The sequence below is a fragment of the Falco naumanni genome, chromosome 6, assembly GCF_017639655.2.
Source record: "Falco naumanni isolate bFalNau1 chromosome 6, bFalNau1.pat, whole genome shotgun sequence".
In the NCBI taxonomy this organism is placed as follows: domain Eukaryota; kingdom Metazoa; phylum Chordata; class Aves; order Falconiformes; family Falconidae; genus Falco; species Falco naumanni.
This window is the reverse complement of record NC_054059.1, coordinates 21,016,292-21,035,401: the sequence shown is the minus strand read 5'-3', so window position 1 is coordinate 21,035,401 and position 19,110 is coordinate 21,016,292. Positions and strand designations below refer to the sequence as shown.

Sequence of the window (19,110 nt, the reverse complement as noted above, 5' to 3'; positions counted from 1 at the left end):
TTCATGTAAAATGTAACGATAACTTTGCTTAATGGAAAAGTTTGCTTTATTATTTTTCTTCCATACATCCTGCTAAAAGATTTGACAGAATTTTAAGCAGATCTCCAAAGCAGAGATCAAATAAAAGTGGTACATCATCAGCTTAAAGGCTTCTCTGCCACAAAGCACTCTACTGGGTGCAGAATACCTTTGTTGTATTTACAAAATTGTGCAGCACTTTGTAAAATATAGAAGCAGCTGAGCGCAGACAGTCAATAATTCTTAATCTTTCTGTTGGGCACTATCATTACACAGTAGGATGGTCATGCAATACTAAAGCAAGAGCAAAGGGGTTCATGGATATCCATGGTTCATGGATCATATGCTCTGTCTTCACATAATAGCAAAAACTTCAAGAATTTCTCCAGTCATTGACTGAGGGCTCTCTAAAGCTGAGCATATCACTACTGCAGGGCACACACAGTACATGGCCAGACTCAAGCACAGCTTCATGTAGAAACTCAAATGCAGTGCAAGGAGATGAAGCTTCCTATTACCTGGAATGCTGCATCAAGCTGAGGTGCACATGGAATTTTCCCAGCACCTCTGTTGGAGAGTGCCTTAATCTTTGCAATGTTAACCATCTTTTATCTCCAGTTCTGCAGCCAGCTGTTCACCTGTGAGCCTGCAACTTTTCATCTACACACTGCCAGGCTGCTTTGGCAGTGCCTTCACTCTGGTACCACAAGTGGTCCTGTTCCCACCTGGCACTGCTAAATTCATAACCAGTGTTATGTTGAGTTTCTCCTAAAAAGTGACTGCCACAGGTTTTTAAATCATACTGTTCTCATCCCACTTCTCACTCTTTTGCCTTGTAGCTTTTAACCTGTAACCATACTAAGACACCATACTAAGACTGCATCAGTGTAAACCTGGTTTCTAGCCTGTAACTTCATATTGGAATACATCCTAGTAGATAAAGAGCAGATAATAGTTATTTTAATGCACAATAAGTATTACAAAATAATATAGATGCACAAACCTTAACTACTACTTAGTCTGCAGCACGCACACATGCTCCATTCAGTGCTGACAGTATCATAAGCTACCAATGAGGAGCCTGAGAAGGCCTGCATGAAAAATATAACTTTACTAAGGAGAAAGCAGGAAGATGATGGCTTTTTTGTCATTACTACTATCATTATTGTCACCACTACCTTTACTGGAGAGATATTTGCCTGGGGACTCTCTCCTTCCTTTTCCCAGCTGGTGCCTAAGGAGTGGCTTTCCCTTTTTCTCTCTCTCCTCTTTTTCTCCTCCTTGTTTGCTTCTCTACGATAGATTTCAAGTCAAGGTAGATCTTCATCTACAGACTGCACTAATAAAGCATGTGCATGTAAGCCTCTCTCAGCATTCTTTAAGCAACACTCGTATAGAAGACTGTGAGGTTAGAACCTCACTGAAAACCTTACTGAAATGCCTTACTGAAAACAAACCTCTTATTCTGCATTTTTTGTACCATTCCATTGCAAAGAATAATGGACTAGGAAATGAAGGGCTAAAGAGCAGTTAAAGCCTTTTCTGAGTTTTGCTTCATTAGTTTTCAACATGTATGTTACTGACATAAGACACTATTCAGGTTCTCAAGACAAATCATACGATGTTAATTGGCCTCAGGGGATTATTGGCAGAATCCAAGGTGAGGGCATATTTTGGAATTTATTTATTTATTTTTGTTTAGATTTTTGGCTACTCTTTCTACTATCAACTGGTAATAAGCAATGAAGATAACATCCCTACGTTATTTTTCTTATCAAGAAAAAAATATTTATCCTATCTTAAAATGTAGAAAGAAATCAATAGGATGACCTAAGGTAATTGTTACTACTTCTGAATACAGGTGATTAAAATTTCATACCAGATTTCACATTAAGGTGGTAACAGTCTCCTTTTGAAAATAGTCAGGGTGCCCACTATGAACCAACTGAAATCTGTTAATGTTTCCTGAATATTAAAGTTTCAGTTTTAAAATAGAGACAACCCAAACCTGAAATTATTATATTGCACCATATTTTGAAGATTCATGTACATTAAGCCTAAACATTAACTCAAACAAATTGTCAATTTTCTGTCAAACATTGACAGAAAAATGAGAGGCTAAAAAACACAGGGATTGAAAAACTGCCTTTCAGTTGTATTTATAGAAATGTAATGTTATAAGATAAATAAATAGAAATTATATATAAAAAATAACTTCATTAAATATGCTGCATGAAATAGAAAACAACATCCTAAAGATTTAACAATTTCAATGTGACAGCATTTAAATATAGAGTTCCGAAATACAGTGGATCCTGTATACAAGCACATCCTTACTACTGTCTGAAGATTCACAGATTCAACAACTGGTGTTACAGAAGATTTCTTGCTCTTGAGCAGCTCTGGAATGAGAGCTCTTTCTGCTTAAACACTAGCTAAAAATGAAGAGCAATTTTCAGACTTAGTTTGACTTCTCAAAGGTGAACTCATATTCAAATTTTACGCTATCGAGATTTTAAAGAAAACAATGAATGCCAGATCTCAAGGGTCTCACAGAAATCTCCAGTGCTATTCAGGCTAACAAGGTTCCCATTTATGTTTAAATCTTGATGGGAATTAACTCAGTGCTACAACATGACAAAGTATATTAATTATAACTGATGATTTTGCAATGAATACTAACTAAATTATTAAAAAGAAACAGCTTATTAAAGAGTTTCAGCAATTTATTTTAGCACCCTATCATTAATTATTCATGTAGTATTTATTATAAGAACTGAGTATGATAAATTAAAATGATATTAATGTGAATACCGGTGAACAATACCTCAGTGGAGATTTTACTCAAATACTGTATTAATGCACCATTAAAAATCAACTGCCATGTAAAATTTAATGAAGGAGCAACACCACTTAAATATGAAATGAAAACATTAAGTAGCTCTTTCTTTTCAGCTTTATCCTTTAAGTGTTTCGCTGCTTGCTTTAGGAATATTCCATACAGATGAAACGACTAACGGGGGACAGGAAAATAATGCAGGTTGAAAAGCAAACCAAACAAAAACCCAGCACTCAAACCTAAGTTTATTATATTAATGCATTATGCTTGAATTCTATGCAATGCTTACCATGAAAGAATAGTTAAAACTGAATATAGTACACACCACATAGCATACAAATAATATTTTCATGATATATCCTAGGTAGAATTTATCACAGTTTCTTAAGGAGATAGTGAGCAGGGGAAACCTAGACAAGTAGACAGAAGCAGCTTGCAGATCAGGTAATAAAATGAAAGTCCAGGTTAAGACAATCCTTGAAAGGAGAGTTGAAGAACTAATTCAAACTTTTCCTTCCCATTATCATGGGATATCTGAATGCCTAAATCCTGGAAGAGGTGATCAAATTGTTCAGTTACGTGACCTTGTGAACAGGGGTAAATAACCATCTCTAATAATGAATGCAGCTTTTCAGCCATAGCGCTGAGTAGAGAGGCTAGGTACAGATCATTCACATTAGCCAAGGAGGTAAAAGAAAATTATTAATAAGTACAACCAGATACTCATTTTTATTTTGTCTTAGAATCTTACTACTTCAATACTTCAGTTAATATTACAGACAGAATATGATGGAATAAACAATTTATTATTTAGTACCTCAACTTTTCTTATAGCCAAGCCATATATTCTGTGATTTAATATATATGCATTTATTGTATTGTACCCCTCACAGACTTTCTTAAAAGTCTTTTGAAAAGAGAGGTACCTACACTTCAGCAGTGTACCTTGCAATTCACTGTAAAGGTGTCTCCGTTCAGGTTTCTAACCATTGCCTTCAACAATCAGTGAACAGCACATCTTTGGCAAGTAGGAAGATAAAATGAAATTTCTCCCCTCTTTAAGATTTTTATCAGCATATCATAGTTCACCATAAAGGAATACCAAAACTAAAAGGCTCATTCCTTGTCTGTTAGAGAATCATTGCAAATGATAAAGTCAAATTTCAAAAAGTACTTAGGTGTACATCAGATACACGTGTTCGATGCTGCTATCTAAACTCCCTCCTCTCTCTCAGCTTCTAATTATCAGCCACCTATCTCTGGAAATGTGTACATTTACCAGGTATCTTGTTTCATGTCACATTTCTAGTTTTGCACACGCCCTGCTCCCTGCCAAGCCTGTAAAGATACTTGCTACTGGTATCCAAAAAAAAAATGAAGCAGAGCAGCATCTAACTTCACTCGGCACTGACAAGTGCATATGGAGCAAGCTTCCCAGGAAGTGGTTTAGTCACCATCCCTGGAGGTCTTTAAAAGATGTATAGGTGTGGTGCTTAGGGACATGGTTTAGTGGTGGACCTGGAAACTTAAGGTTTGTGGTTGTACTCAATCTTAGTGGTCTTTTCCAACATAAACAAATTCTATGATTCTATGCCAAAGCCATGCTAGTGTGCAGAATGGAATATGAAATTCATGAGGCCAGGGGACAGCATTCTGCACTGCAGTGAAACGTTTGAAGTATGGCACTGCTGAGCTGAAGGAATATATACATTGTGGGGAGCTCAAGAATTTTCTGCATTCAATATCTGATCTATTTCTAGTATTGATTTTGTTGGCGCATTGAATTGTTATATTCAATTTAAAAAATTACTCATAGGAATGCTTCTTTTAATTCATGAGTTTTCCAATTCCTTTTTTAGTAGTAGCAGAACCTTAATACAGTGATAGAAAGCTCCTGAATATTTGACTTAAACCACAATGGAAAGTAAGAAAAGTATTGAAAGCATAGTCCTGGTTTGATAGATGAGATCTAGGAGATCTGCCTTAGTAACAGATTTCCCAGAGAAATTGTGTGGTTCTTGTTTAAAAGGCTAGAAGCCAAGACAGCACCTGAAATCTGATTCTGATGTTCTCCTTTAGGTGGACATTAGCCTCAGAATCAGGGACTTCAACAGACTAAGGAGTTGTTCCCCCTCACTTCTGGACTCCACTATTCACCAAGCTTCTGCGATTCACCCAGATTTGGGGATATGCAGAAGTGCATGACTGCCTAGGAGCTTTACTCTCAAATCTGCACTCTAGGGGGACAAATTCACTAAAAGCTGGGCTTTGTTCTCAGGAAAAAGTAGTCAACTGTGAAATGTAAATGAAATTGTAATAGAATTCTGTGATTATAGGTAGAGAAAAAAGAGCTGTTGCTGGAAGGAAAGTGAGAAGAATATGTAATCCACACTCTTGGGCAATTTAGTTCACATAGCCATGAAATAAGTATAAATGTATGTCTACATTAGCAACTACGTAAAAGCAAATGACATTATGGGAATAAATTATACATGTAGAAATAGTGTCAGTAACCCATCACAACCACAATTAGTAATCAAATGCATGTTTTTGGAAAAAAACAAATCTAAAAACAGTGGAATAATAATTGAAGCAATAATAACAAAACAAAACCAAAACCAAAAATAAACAACCAACCCCAAAACAACCCTAAATAACAACAAAGGAGGAAGGGAAATGAAGGGGAAAGAAATTGTTTTCTGTTTTCAAATCTCAACTACACAAAAGATAATCAGGAGAAGCTTGTCTGTACTCAAGTAGCTTGGTTTTTACCCACACACAAGCATACGAACAAACACAAACCCAGTAATTTTAAATGATAATTAAATTATTCAGAAGTAAATTTGGGAAATTAAACCTACAGCACACAGACAAACATGCCAATTACAGCAATGTGGCAGATGAAATGTTAACAACCTTATAGGCAACAAGCTGATTCAGAACAGTAAAACCTCAGATGCCTATATCAGCATTCTCAAACCTAAATACATGGGTTATTTCAGCAGCAGTTATTTCTTCTTCAAGACACTGTGCACTTTTATTTTCCAGGTAGCCCTGTGCCAGGATTGCTAGGAGAGTATTTCTGTCTTGACATTATCTATAGAAATGTGCTTCTAATTCCATGACTCTGTGCATCACACAAGACAGCAGAGTGTTACTGTCTCTCAGTTCCCCTCAATCTCACATTCCTCTCAGTTACAGTAAATTTTGAGGAGTGAAAGTGGACACTGTGAATGTATATTTAAACAACGTATCTCAAAGAACAGTTACATAAAAGTAGCCAGCTAGTTTTCGTTTGTTGTTTCTTTTTGGTTTGTTTTGTGTTTTTTTTTTTCTTTTTTCCTTCAGAAGACTATGTCCTTTACACTGTGGCTAACTGCAGAAAACCCTTACTGTAGGATACTTGCTGGAGTAAGCAACTAGTTAACTAATGACCACAGGATAGCTCTTCCAAATGAAATCACTGCCTCTAGAAAAGTGGAAAAGAGTTAGTACTCTTGTGTGAAAAGAGATTAAAGTGTCTCATCTGCAGATCTCAACTACTAGCACATTTGAAAGGGAAGCCATCATTGTTATCTGCGTGCTTTTGAGGAAGCTCTTACAGGAAATGAGATTTCTTTATGCATGACCTCACTACCTTTCTTTTGAACAATTCAATGTAGAATGCAAAATTATTTGTGAGGAGATTGGCAACAGTCCCAGTGCTTCTACAGTTGGTACAAAGAAGGGGAAGGAAGCCATCTTCCTGAAAAGCCACATCATGTCAATGTAAAGGGAGAATTCACCAGACAGCTAAGGGGAGTTGCTTCCCTATGAGAAGCACATCTTGAGGTGGGGGGGTGGGGGGTGGTGATATGTAGGGGGGAATTTTCATATTCTGAGATAGGAGAAGTTTGACACCACCTTGGGTAATGATCATGTCTGTTCTTTAAAAAGTGCAAAGGGAGTCAGCCCTAAGGGCCTGGATCTTCTCCACACTTTTCATCAAATAGTAGCAAGTATGTGGCTGTAGGCACAAGCTGTTTTCTAGTCAGGAGGGCAAGGTCCAGCTGGATCCAACACATTTAGAAATGGAGTGATGACCTAAATGGAAATTCTAGGTAGAGTCTTTAAAACCTCTGTGATGAGCTGGAATAATATTGCATAAACACTTGAGGTGCATGGCTGAGATAAATATTAAAATAATTTTAATTGAAAAGATAAAAGAGTGAAAGGTTGACACACAGATTTACAAGGACACCTGTTTATGAAAGTCTGCATGATTTTGCAGATACACTTGGTGGTGTCTTTGTGCCATGAAAAGAAGGGTCCTCACTGAAGGAGAAGGGATGCTGCCTTATTCTGAGAGCCAATCAACATCCAGGCACTCAGACACTCAGCCTTTGAAGTTCAGGGGAGCATGGAGAGAAGGCCAGTGAAAATTACAATAATCCAGTCCCTATGGGACTCAGAGTCTTGGACTAAAAAAGCCAGGGTCAAGATAACTGCTTAATGTTAATTTTTAATGTAAATGATATCTTTTTGAGACTTTTGTGTGGTCAAGCATCTTTGTTCATATGAATGTGGGCGGCAAAAAAGTGAAAAACAAATGTTCCGTAAAAAATGATGGTTCAAAATGTATATACAAATAACACATGAATAAAAATAAGCAATATGTAGAGCACATATTCAAATGTGCAAATGTAGAATATAAAACAAAAACTTACATTTTACAAAGTGAGGTTTACAAGATGATAATTTTGAATAAAATCTTCAACACCAACTATATAGCTTATCATTCTAGTACAATTCTTAGTATATATGGAGCTTCATAATAATTATTCAGTTCTTTAAATAATATAAATAAATAATAGTTGTTTTGTTTTCTCTAATTAAAAAAAATCTCTAAGCTCCTATATAAAAAAGATAGCTAATGAACTTGGGAACAGACAAAGATAACTTTCCAAAAAATAATACTTTAAAGGTAGTAAAAAATATATTGGGGAGAAAAAAAAAAACTTACATGAAATGAACGCATATTAGCTTTTGTTTTCTTACACTATTAAAGTGCATATAGAATTGGCAGATTATACTTTTAGTGCATGTTGTCAACTTTAATTCTTCATGATTTAAAGATGAAGAGTATTTTCTTATTTTTTCAATGTTATAACAGTTATACATATTCACTCACTGTATACTAAATACATTTAAATACATAAGTATTCTTTCACAAGGCAATTTAGTGATTCTTTGGCATTTTCAGAATTTAACTAGAGGAGCAGCAACAGGGATTTCTTACTCCAGCAACCAGCTGGCTCTTCTAGAAAAGTGGATTGCTGAGATTGCTTTTACACACCACCTACCACAAGGAAAGGTATTTGCAGGGTTGTGATGACAGGTCTGGAATTTGTCTGAACATTTAGTCAAATTAAAAGTGGTTGTAATTTTGCCCCCATTTTGAGTAAACTGCATCATGATACTACAAAGGCAGGTTCTGCTTATGTGGTGCAGAGATCCTCCTTGAGAAGACCTCAAATGTCCAAAGGATTCACTAAGTGCATTTCTCAAAGCTACAATTGATTTCAATATTGGAATTTTATACCTTCAACCTCTAATCCATGAACCCTTGTCCAGAAAGCCCTCCTAAAGCTGACCATCTTTCCATATATACTTAAGGCAGTATCATTTCACTTTTCAGGGGTTAGATTAGAAATTAGATTTGAAATAGAGAAATAATAGCACACAGCTATATAGCAATGAGAATTCAAAGTAGCTCCTACAAAATATAAATGCAGGTAATCAAAGATGGTATGTGCTGGATTACAGAAGTACTTTAGCTCTGGACCTGACCTCTTGACTACAAGGTTTCATACATTTACTAACAAGGTATATGACAAAGGAGCAATAAAGATGTTGCAGCAAGACAACAGGAATGAGCAGGCCAACTGGGACCATTTTATCAATAACCAATTACATGTAAATACATACACACATATATACATACATACATGGAAGCAACTCCTCTATTTAGGCATCTAAATGATGCCTGGAGTCTGATTCATCTCTCTGTAAAACAGATACCTAAACGTATGCAACACCACTGCAAACTCAGTTGTTTGGAGCTGAATCTGAATCTCATCCACTATAAAATACTTCAGACTGACAACCCCTGCTCACAACCTGTAGTACTGGAACCAGTTAAATTCCTGATACATGACAGATAGTGAAGGGGACACAGCTCTCCTCTGGGGAGTTAAGAGAACAAATTTGTAACCTGTCACTTTAATACCACTTTGTGTCTTTCATTAATTTTTCATAATATCTAGTCATCTTACAGTCCTCTAGGATTGCGTTTGGGGTTTAGGGGGTCTTTTGGGGAGGTTTTGTGGTTTCGTGGTTTGAGTTTTTTAAGACAAAGACTACCGTTATTTAAGTACACAAGCATGTTAACCATTATATATTTGTTTATGGTTTTTAGGATGTCAGATACAGAATCATATTTTTAAATGATCATATTGTACTTTGATATTACTTCATAGAAATTAGTAACATTCATAGAAATTTTACTAGGTAGAGACAATTTTCTTCCTAATAAACAGGCCTTTCTTCTGTCAGTCCTCAAAATATGTGATTTGTTTAGCAAATGCTTTATATTAATATGAGTTGTATTCATTCCATTATGTTTCCTATGAATTATATATGTACATAAAACAGTATGTTGACTGTATTAAAGTCAGCTACTTAAGGAACTTTTAAAATGAGCAACAGTTAAGCAACATGCAGTAGCAAGAGTTTATTTTCAGTTTTAATTACACATGGATATGGCTTAACAATACCTTGACAAAGCTAAAAGACAACATATCACTAAGAATTGTAAGACTGCACAATTAACAGTCATCTTTTCTTCAACAACAGAGAAATAAAGAACTAATTTTCCATTCATACATATGGACAGCCACAGAATAGAGGAACACACTTAAAATTAGGGGAAGTAAAATGCGATGATCAAAGTGAGTATGTGAATATTATTCTAGCGAAATTTGCACACTTGAAATCAATATGGACTGAAGGAGTTAGGTCTCTTCTCCCTGGAGAAGGCTCGGGGAGGAGGTACACACACACACACACGACTTATCACAATATTCCAGTACTGAAAGGGCGGCTACAAAGAGGACAGAGTCTCTCCCTTTGCAAGAAGCCACATGGAGAAGACAAGAGGCAGCAAGTAAAAGTTGCTGTCAATACAAGAAAGAAATTTTTTACAGTGAGAACAATCAGTCACTGGAACAACCATCTCAGGAAGTGGTAGAGGCCTCATCACTGTAGTTACATAATTTCATGTAGGCTCCCTTTCACACAAAAGGTTGGACTAGTTGCTCTTTCAAGATCCTTTGCAATCTGGACTGTTCTATGGTTCTGTGATACTATGATATAGGATGGTATGCACTTAGCCAACATTCATAGACAGTGTAAAGAACCCGGTGATACCTCTAAGATGCATCAAGCTGAAAATAGCCTAAGACTTAAATCTAGAATTTCCAATAGAATGGAAAGCTCCATATGATTTTGGTTTCTCTCTCATCTGTAACTTTATTTCATCATGGATTAAATAGCCCCAGGTTTTTAAAACAAAATTAGAAATAGTTTACTTTTTTTTCCATTAAAACTATATACGTGTATCTTACATGTACATACAATGTAGGTTGTATGACTTCTTTCAGATACAGACATCCGTCTCTTTAAAACAAATAAAAGAAAAAAGTTGAAGCTGAGTTTCTCCCTTCATGAAATAAAATCTTATTTAAAACAAGAACCCTCTTAAGGAAATCCATTTAGAGGTCTGTGGAACTATTTGACATTTCAGAAGCATTATGTCAACAGTAGCTGATCAGATTCATTTGACACGGTAGTGATAAAACCATCTCACAAATCAAATAGAGCAACTGTACAAATCTTATAAAATCCAGGCACAGAGCTTTTCCCAGAAAAGAACTGTTCACTCAGTTTGAGCTTATAGCTACTGATTTTTAACAACAGGACATTAATTTTTAAAGTTACAGTTTACAATGTTGTAACACAGTTTATAGTTTATAAACTGTAAAAAAAAAAAAAAAAACCAAACCAGTTAAGAGTTACAAGAATAATAAGACAATATGAAAAAAAGACCTTTAAAACCAGCCAGGGATCTATAGAAAAGTTTATTTTCACCTAAAAGCTCTAAAGCTTTCTTTAGCCTGAAAGAAAAATGATGAAATTTATGTCTTAATTATGGCAAACATACAGTTCAATAATTAGATTTACATTTTCTCTCACAAGATTTTCTATCACAACTCTATTCCTCTTTTTTATTTTTTTTTCTCTAAATAAGAGAGACATGCATTACCTAGATCTCACACTGACTTTAAAGTTTGTACAGCTTGGGGATCAATCCTTTCAACCCAAGCACTTTGTTCTCTGCCCAGTATTCTGACACATGCCATGTGCTATTAACGATTTGATGAATGAAATGAAAGCATGTGACCACCTACCCACACACCTTGGCAGAGGTGCACTCCATACACGCCGGCCACCTCCCAGGCAGGTAAGTTTATTAGCACCTTCCAGGCGATATCCAGGAAAACATGAAAAAATCAAGTAATCTCCAACACCAAAATGAAAACCAATGCGTCTACTGAAGGCAGGAACACCAGGATCATCGCATGGCTCCAGATCATATTCTGCAGACAATAAAACATATACAAATAAACAGGACAAGTTTTCCATGGGGAAGCGGGGAGGGGAGGTGGTGGTGATAGTGTGAAGCTTACCAACTTAGTTGCATTGTGTCAGTATGGAACACTTGGAAAACATGTATTTCAGAGTTCAGTTCTCTACTAAATGCCAGTATTGTTTCTGTATGTCTATGGTGGCTATATATGCAGTAAATGTGTATCTATTTAGTCCATCCAGACTATATTTATTTTCTTAATTTCAAGGGCTGTGACCAGCTTACACTGTGATTTCTTTACTGTAATTTTGCTTAATTACATCCTTTGTATATAATTCTTGGTTCATTTCATCTGAAATCCCAAACAGCTTTAGAAGTGAGACTTACAGTTTTAAAAAAATCATTATGTAATAAAGAAAAATCTGACAAAATATCAAACAAAGGGTAAGGTCAATGAAAAGACATATGACCACATTTTCAAAAGATGTGCTTGAGTTTCCTAAGTAAAGCTATACTTTTAATCAGGTGATCTCTATTTGCATGCCTTTTAGAAATCCTACAGGTGCCACCCAACTGAAAACAATTTACTTCTTTTAAAAAAAAGTCTCAGGTGCGTGTTCTTATTGTCTCTTTTATAACTATGCATCAGGAATAATTCAGGTGGAGTCAGAACAAATTAATGGGAAAAAAATCAGAGCTGTTACATACAGAGGGACTATATAGAACTCAGAAAGTGTCATCCTCGCAGAGTACGTTGAGGAAGTGTTACTGTATGTTTGTCCTGGTTTGGGGGCATTTTTCTTTTTAGATATTCATTACTGACCACTGTTCAAGAAAAGATGTTGAAAAAGATGAACTTTATGTCTAACCCCAAAAGTCTGATTTTATATTCTTCACAATATGATTCAATTGACCCAAGAGATAACTTAGAAAAGAGACACTTCTGATAACTGATAAAAAAAAGCTATTTTCTCAAACATTTACCTTAGAGGTTAGTAGAAGTTAAGGTCAAAGCCACTTAAAGGAAGAAACTCCATTTAATCAGGGGAAGAAACTAACCCAAAGTTACTGAATGAGTATTTAAACAGCTGACTTACTGAATAAAATAAATAGCAAAATCTTTCCCCACAGCACCTGTCTTGTGGGAAGGTCCCGAATAATAGAAGGAATTTACAAACCATACCAGTTTCTGCTGGCAAAACTTCTAAGTTTTGAAAGCACATGACCTACTACCTCTGCTCAGCAATATAAAGGCTGAGGTGGGCATGGAGATACTCAGTGGCAGAACTCTAGGCACCTGGGAAATTTCCTGCCAAATTTCTGTGTTAGATGACATTCAAAACAGATTAAGGTCTTCTCACCAAGTACTTCTTACTATGAAGAAATACATTCTGATTGTTTGAAATGAAGAAAAGATACTTGCCCATTTGTGTCATAAAATTAATGTACCTGATAATCCTTCTCAAAAATACCTTTTTAATATAAATGGTGGAACATGATGGCTATCTGTGTGTATATCAGTTGTAGATAGGGCATAAACCTTTGCTTGTGTTTGAAAACTTCTGTGATCCACATATTTGGTTACTCTACAAATTTTCCTCTGCATCCATAATGATATCTTCAAGTTACCTAGCCCATTACCATCTTGATTTATTTATAAATAAACTACCAGATATATCATTTAATATTCATATTTACATTCCAAACTTGCAAAACTGCTGAACTCTGACTTGGTTAGTCCAAAGTATCAAGAACAAATGTAATTCAGCATTTGATACAAGTAAATCCGACACTATTGCTCTGATCAATGAGATGTTGGGTTTTTTCTTTTTAAAATAAGCAAGCTAAATTAGATACATTATTCATAAATAGCATGTTCATCTGTAAACATTGCCAGATCCTAAGAAAACATTGAAAAATTATGTAAGAGGGTCTGAAATATGAGTTCCTTCTGTACTTCTTCCACAGAATATCCATGTGCATGACCATCTCAACTAATGGCCGATTCATTCATATGCGGATCTGTAAATATTCTATATTACAGTAATAGAGGTAGAAAAAGAAAATTATTGAGAAATGTATTTTATATGTCATCTACTATTAGAAGCCTGACTGTAAATAAAAAGCATTGAGTTTTTCAATTATCTTGAAGAATTTGAAAAAGGTATCAGAACTTTTTCATATATCAACAGCTAAAAATATATTGTTTCATTTTTATATATACATTTTCTATTTCAAAATCTGTCAATTTAGACGCCTCTGTGACCCTGACGTAGCACACTACTTTTTTTACAATAAGCATACTGCTTTTTTTTACAGTTTCTATACTTCCTTTAGTAAAACAGTACCAGTTAGTTCTTTCTTCTGAAGCAGTACCTTCTATCTTTTTATTTTTATACCCCACAGTTTTCCTCCAAACTTATTTTTCACACTGATGCTTCTCTGTGAACATGGAAAAATTCTCATTAAAACAGTCATATCACCAACATCGTTCTCAATCTGTTAGCCACCTTTATAAATCTTAGCCAGTGTTCTGTGATAGAGACTATAAAATTTCTAATGAGGATTTTTACTGGTGCTTCGTGTTTCTGGAAACAGTGTCTGGATATTTAGCAGAATGGCATTTCTTACCTGAAAATGTTATGTTGAAGCCTTCATAAGAAATCGAAAAATCAGATATAAATCGAAGCTGTGCAGTAAAATTTCCAAAGAGGCCAGCTTTAATTGTAGGGGGTAAAACTGAGCCAGTTAACCTGGCTACTGGTTCTGTGAAGCTGCCATCTTCCGTGATGAGCAAATAGTCATGAGAGCTCTCAAGGTGAAATGTATGAAAAACCAGCTGTACACCTTTGAATTTTTTTAAAAGGGGAAAAAGAAAAGTTTTTATTAGGAAGTTTTTCTCTTTCTTTATATATAGATGATACAGAAAGAAAATCTTACATTATATGGGAAGATTTTTAGAAAGTCACACATGGAATCAAAACCTGAAATTTAGAAAATAAAAATGGCAGAAAGCACTTGGGCACAACCGATCAATATGTGCAGTGTGGACATTTGTCCAGCTCACTGTAAATCAATAGCTCCCATAAGAGGACTGATGGCATTCAGTGTTATTTGTATACAGCACTCTAAAAATCTAAGTTTGTATTGTATAGATTTTATGCAAGTTCCTGTATGCCTCTTTTACTTATAATGTCTACCGTGATCTTACTATTAAAGTAGGAGACATGCTTCAGTAATTGGCTAAAATTTTGTATTCATTGTTTCTGCATTTTCTCCAACACAATTCTGTTTTTTACTCTAAAATTCAGGGAAGTGCCCCTATAACAGGAGAAAGCATAAACAAGCTTTATGTACGGTCTTCCACAGATACAGATTCATATTTTCTGGGACCGGTCCCTTACTGAAGTCATGATCATTTTTCCCATTGCCAAATACCTGTCCAGCAATTGATTAAATTTTGAATTATAGTTAGGTTTTCAAATACATTTATTTACTGTGGGGATAAACATTCTTCATAGAAAGTCTTGTCACGTGTTTTACATTTCAAATGCCATATAATTTTTAAACAAAAATTCAGTCTGTAAGATTTTAAACAGTAGAAACTTCCAATATACTTCTCAGACTATCAAATGTAACAGACTTCTTGTCATAGAATGGAGATTGAGGAATATTTTTATTATGCTTTAATTCAGAGGTATGTGACGCATCATTAGTACTTCATAGGCTTTTTTCCCTAGTTCTTTTACACATTACCCTAACAGATAAGCTGTCAAGCCTAACTGTGCTTCCAAATATTACTCTATTGTATATATAACATAAAGATATATAATTTTTGGTCCTAATGACTTAAGTCTGAAATCTAAGATTACTAATACACAGGTCAAATCTTCTTCATGCTTAGTAATGGAGAAAAGTTATCAACAAGGACCTGACAGTTTTCACTGAAAAATTTAGCTCTATTTAAGTCTCTTCTAATTTCTGCCTATATTTTTGAGCCTACAACACATTTCCTCTGGTAACTGTTAAAAGAATATTTCTATTGCAAAATAAATACAAATTAGAACAACACATCTGAATATATTTATTTTGGGATTTTGGGAAGTAATACTTCTTCCTGAACAGAACAGCAGAAAACACTGATTTAACTCAATTCATAAAAGACATTCTATTGTGTATGTGTGTTTGCATTTTTTAAACGTAGAAATTACATGTACATATGCAATTTATATTAGATACTTACCCTTGCCATGTGACACTTCAATAGTCCAAGTGCAGTTTAAAGAGTTTGGATAAAAATCAGGAAAACCTGGAGAAAGAACAGTTCCACTCTTCCCATGAATATATCCACCACATAAAGCTTTACAAGACAAAAAAAAAAAAAAAAAAAAAAAAGAGGGAAAAAAGAGGGGGGGGGGGGAAAGCCAATAGAAGTCATACAGAAATCCTGGTTTTATTAAAATAAAAATTAGTTCACTTTTTGAACTACTCTTAAAATTTAAAATAAGGTCAGGCATTAAAATAAGAAGTTAATTCATCCAAAGACATAACATTAAAATTTGACAATTTATTTTTAAATTAGTCCTTGAAAATTAGTTTACTTTTCATGTACAGCTTCTCTTGTTAGTTAGCAGAATACAAAAGCAAGCAAAACTTTGTTCCAGAATATTGCAAGTATTAATCACTATTGTAGTAGTACTAAAAAATAAGATTAATTTTTTTGTGAACTAACTAAAAAATTAAGTATCTTGCAGCTACTTTTCTTGTACTATCTATTTTAAAAGGTATATGTTTAATTCATTTTCTATGAAACAATAATATTTAAGAATCAATGTATTTTTAAAAAAATAATAAACGTGTAGCTATTTGATTTCTTCTGCGAAGTTCAAGGGGAAAAAAGTAACTTCCTCTCTTTTAAAAGATTCAGATACATCGTAAGTAATTTATTTGGAACTGAATACTTTGAATGACACAATAAATATTCTAGAAAGCATTTTATGCATACCAGAATTTGCTAGACTAGGCTGCTCAACTTTACATGGCAAATTAATTAAAATTTAAGATTTGCATGCTAATTGGTCACTGGTCTTTTAAATACAGAATGGCTGTGCATTTCACTCATCTGTTGCTGTCCACCTTTTTATGTTGTTGTTTGTTTGGGGTTTTTTTATTTAACAATAACACAACAAAGCATTAAGAAGCTTTTAGTCTTCTTCCTTACATACAGCAATATACTTTGCCATAAACTAGACAGTAAATATATGTGAAAAAATGTTCAAAAAACCTGCAGCACTTGTATGTAAATGTTTATATACATATATATACATGCTAGCATTTTAGCTAAAGTACATTTTTTCATTTCTTAGAAAAAGCTGTTTGTTAAAGTTTTAAATGTTTTTTGAATTTATATTATATATGTATTTTAAGATAAGTAGATGGAAAGGAAATGTTTCTAGCCTGGTTTTGTCTGCATATATGTATTTCTGCACATAAGGATGAATGAGAATATGCATAGCTAAAACCACAGTAAATATATAGTTGGTAATATTACTTAATAAAAAATAATTACATACATCAGGTTCATAATGCCAGAAATGAATGATAGTATACATTTGTTCAAAATCCCTCTTATTCTTTAAACATCACAGAAGGAAGAAAAATATTTGACTGTCAAAGATTCCTTCAAGCAGATATTAAATATTTACAAATAATTTACACAGGTTTAAGTTTAATATTTAAAATACAGAAATTACCTGGTTTTATTTAGCTTTCTTTAATTATTTTTTTTATGCTTCACCTTGACATTATAGATTTTTGAGAATGACACATCACTTAGAGTGAACTTTAACCACTGTGTCTCTGTACACAAAGTACAGGTTATTTTTTTGTTGGCATGAAACAAAGCAACACGCTTTTCTTTTAGGGATTTATTCTGCTGATTTAATTTCTGAAGTTGCAATTTTGAGAATTTCAATAGTCTGCAGGAGACTGCAGTATGCTCTTTTCAAACTCAGTTAAATCTGTCACATTCCAAAAATTTGGGTGACTACCTAAAAAAATGTGAGTTTTATTTCATCTTTTTAGACTAGTTAATTCAATGTAGCTGAATATGTGAAGAAAAAAGAAGAAAATTAGTATAACCCCTTGTATGTTGCTTGCTTAGAGACCCTGCTCAGAAAGGCTTGAAATTTTGTATCATACACTTATGCTGCAAGTGGATGATGGACCTGGGAAATAAGGACTCTTTTTCAGTGAGTGAAAATTAACCAGACCTTTCTGTAGTTCAACATTCATATGGAAAAAAGAGTTGAATATTGGTGTTCTATATCAAAATTACATTCATAAATTTTAGTACAAAGTAAATGGAAAAAGGATACTATTCAAAGATAAGATTTGTATAATACTGTTCTTCAACCCATTGCAGCCAAGCAAAAAAGCAAAAGGAACTCATAAAACCAGTGGAAGAATACTAAAAATGCTTTGTTTATTTTACAATACAGCTTATAGGAAGATTTGTGATACTCCAAGGTTCATCAGCTGTGGCAAGAGCATAGTCTAAGATTTGATCACAAAATGCAATTGAAAACAATAGTTTGCTTCTGTCTCTGCAAAGGAGAAACAAGTTGTAATGCTTACAAGGTGAGTGAGCTTGAATTGCATATTAATTTGCTTTGTAGTGATTAAGTGCTTTTATCTTTCGGTAGCTTTTATGTTTTGGGCATGGGGCCAGAAGGTTGTAGTGAGAATTAGAAGCCTGAGTGAGAGTAAATATTCAGATTTAACAAAATCCGTTTAAAACAGAGTTAGAAACTAAAATACTTTGCTGAATCTGATCTAACTTTACCCTTTGACATTCCACTGTAATCAATGAAAACCTTGGACTTTAAAAGGGAGTTAGAAATTAACTAATGTAAGTAATTCACTAAAGCAAGAACCTTTGTTGGTATGAGCCTGCATCTTTTCCCTTCACATACTGAACTGTCATCAGTGCCTTAGAACACAGTCATATCTTAACGAGAAAGAAATGTGATCAAGACAAACATGCTTTTAAAGGTAATCATTTAGCAACCCTAAGAAAGAAAATAAAAGGTTTTAGCAAGAGGTTTAACAAAAGGAGCTTATGGAGAATTTTCAAAGATGCTGTGTTCTTTCCCTTTTGAAATACTTAATTACATTTGGATCTTATTTTCTGTGGTTTCTATCAGAGAGATTTTTTAGCAGCTATACAACCATTCCTTGAAAAAACTGACTTGATACTGTAGTGCATAGAAAAATAATGTAGCAAAAATTCCAATGTTAAAGAAGAACACAGAAATATTTGCTAGTATAGTTCAGCATTCAAAAAAAGGTTTCATGAAAGCTCTAGACAGTTTCATATTGCATATCTGCCAAAAAAGTTAATGAACTAATCAAAATTTCAAAACAAAAATATATTGAGAAAATTAATTACACAGGTTGATCATGATCTGTTTTATTACTTGGTATCCTGAATTTTGAGCAATTATTTTGGTATTCAGTATTCCAAGTTTAAAATGCAAGTTAATTGTCTTTGCTTTGAAAATATTAG

General features: G+C 34.2%; 1 protein-coding gene across 1 annotated transcript in view; it reads right to left on the bottom strand.

Annotated features, from left to right (window-relative positions):
* CSMD1 (CUB and Sushi multiple domains 1) overlaps window positions 1-19,110 on the bottom strand; it is a 1,211,070-nt gene that overhangs the window by 268,161 nt on the left and 923,799 nt on the right. The window contains exons 19-21 of the mRNA XM_040599137.1: window positions 15,787-15,903; window positions 14,175-14,390; window positions 11,365-11,553 (exon numbers count right to left, since the gene is read on the bottom strand). Of these exons, the coding sequence (XP_040455071.1) occupies window positions 11,365-11,553; window positions 14,175-14,390; window positions 15,787-15,903 (522 nt within the window). The remainder of the gene's footprint in view (window positions 1-11,364; window positions 11,554-14,174; window positions 14,391-15,786; window positions 15,904-19,110) is intronic.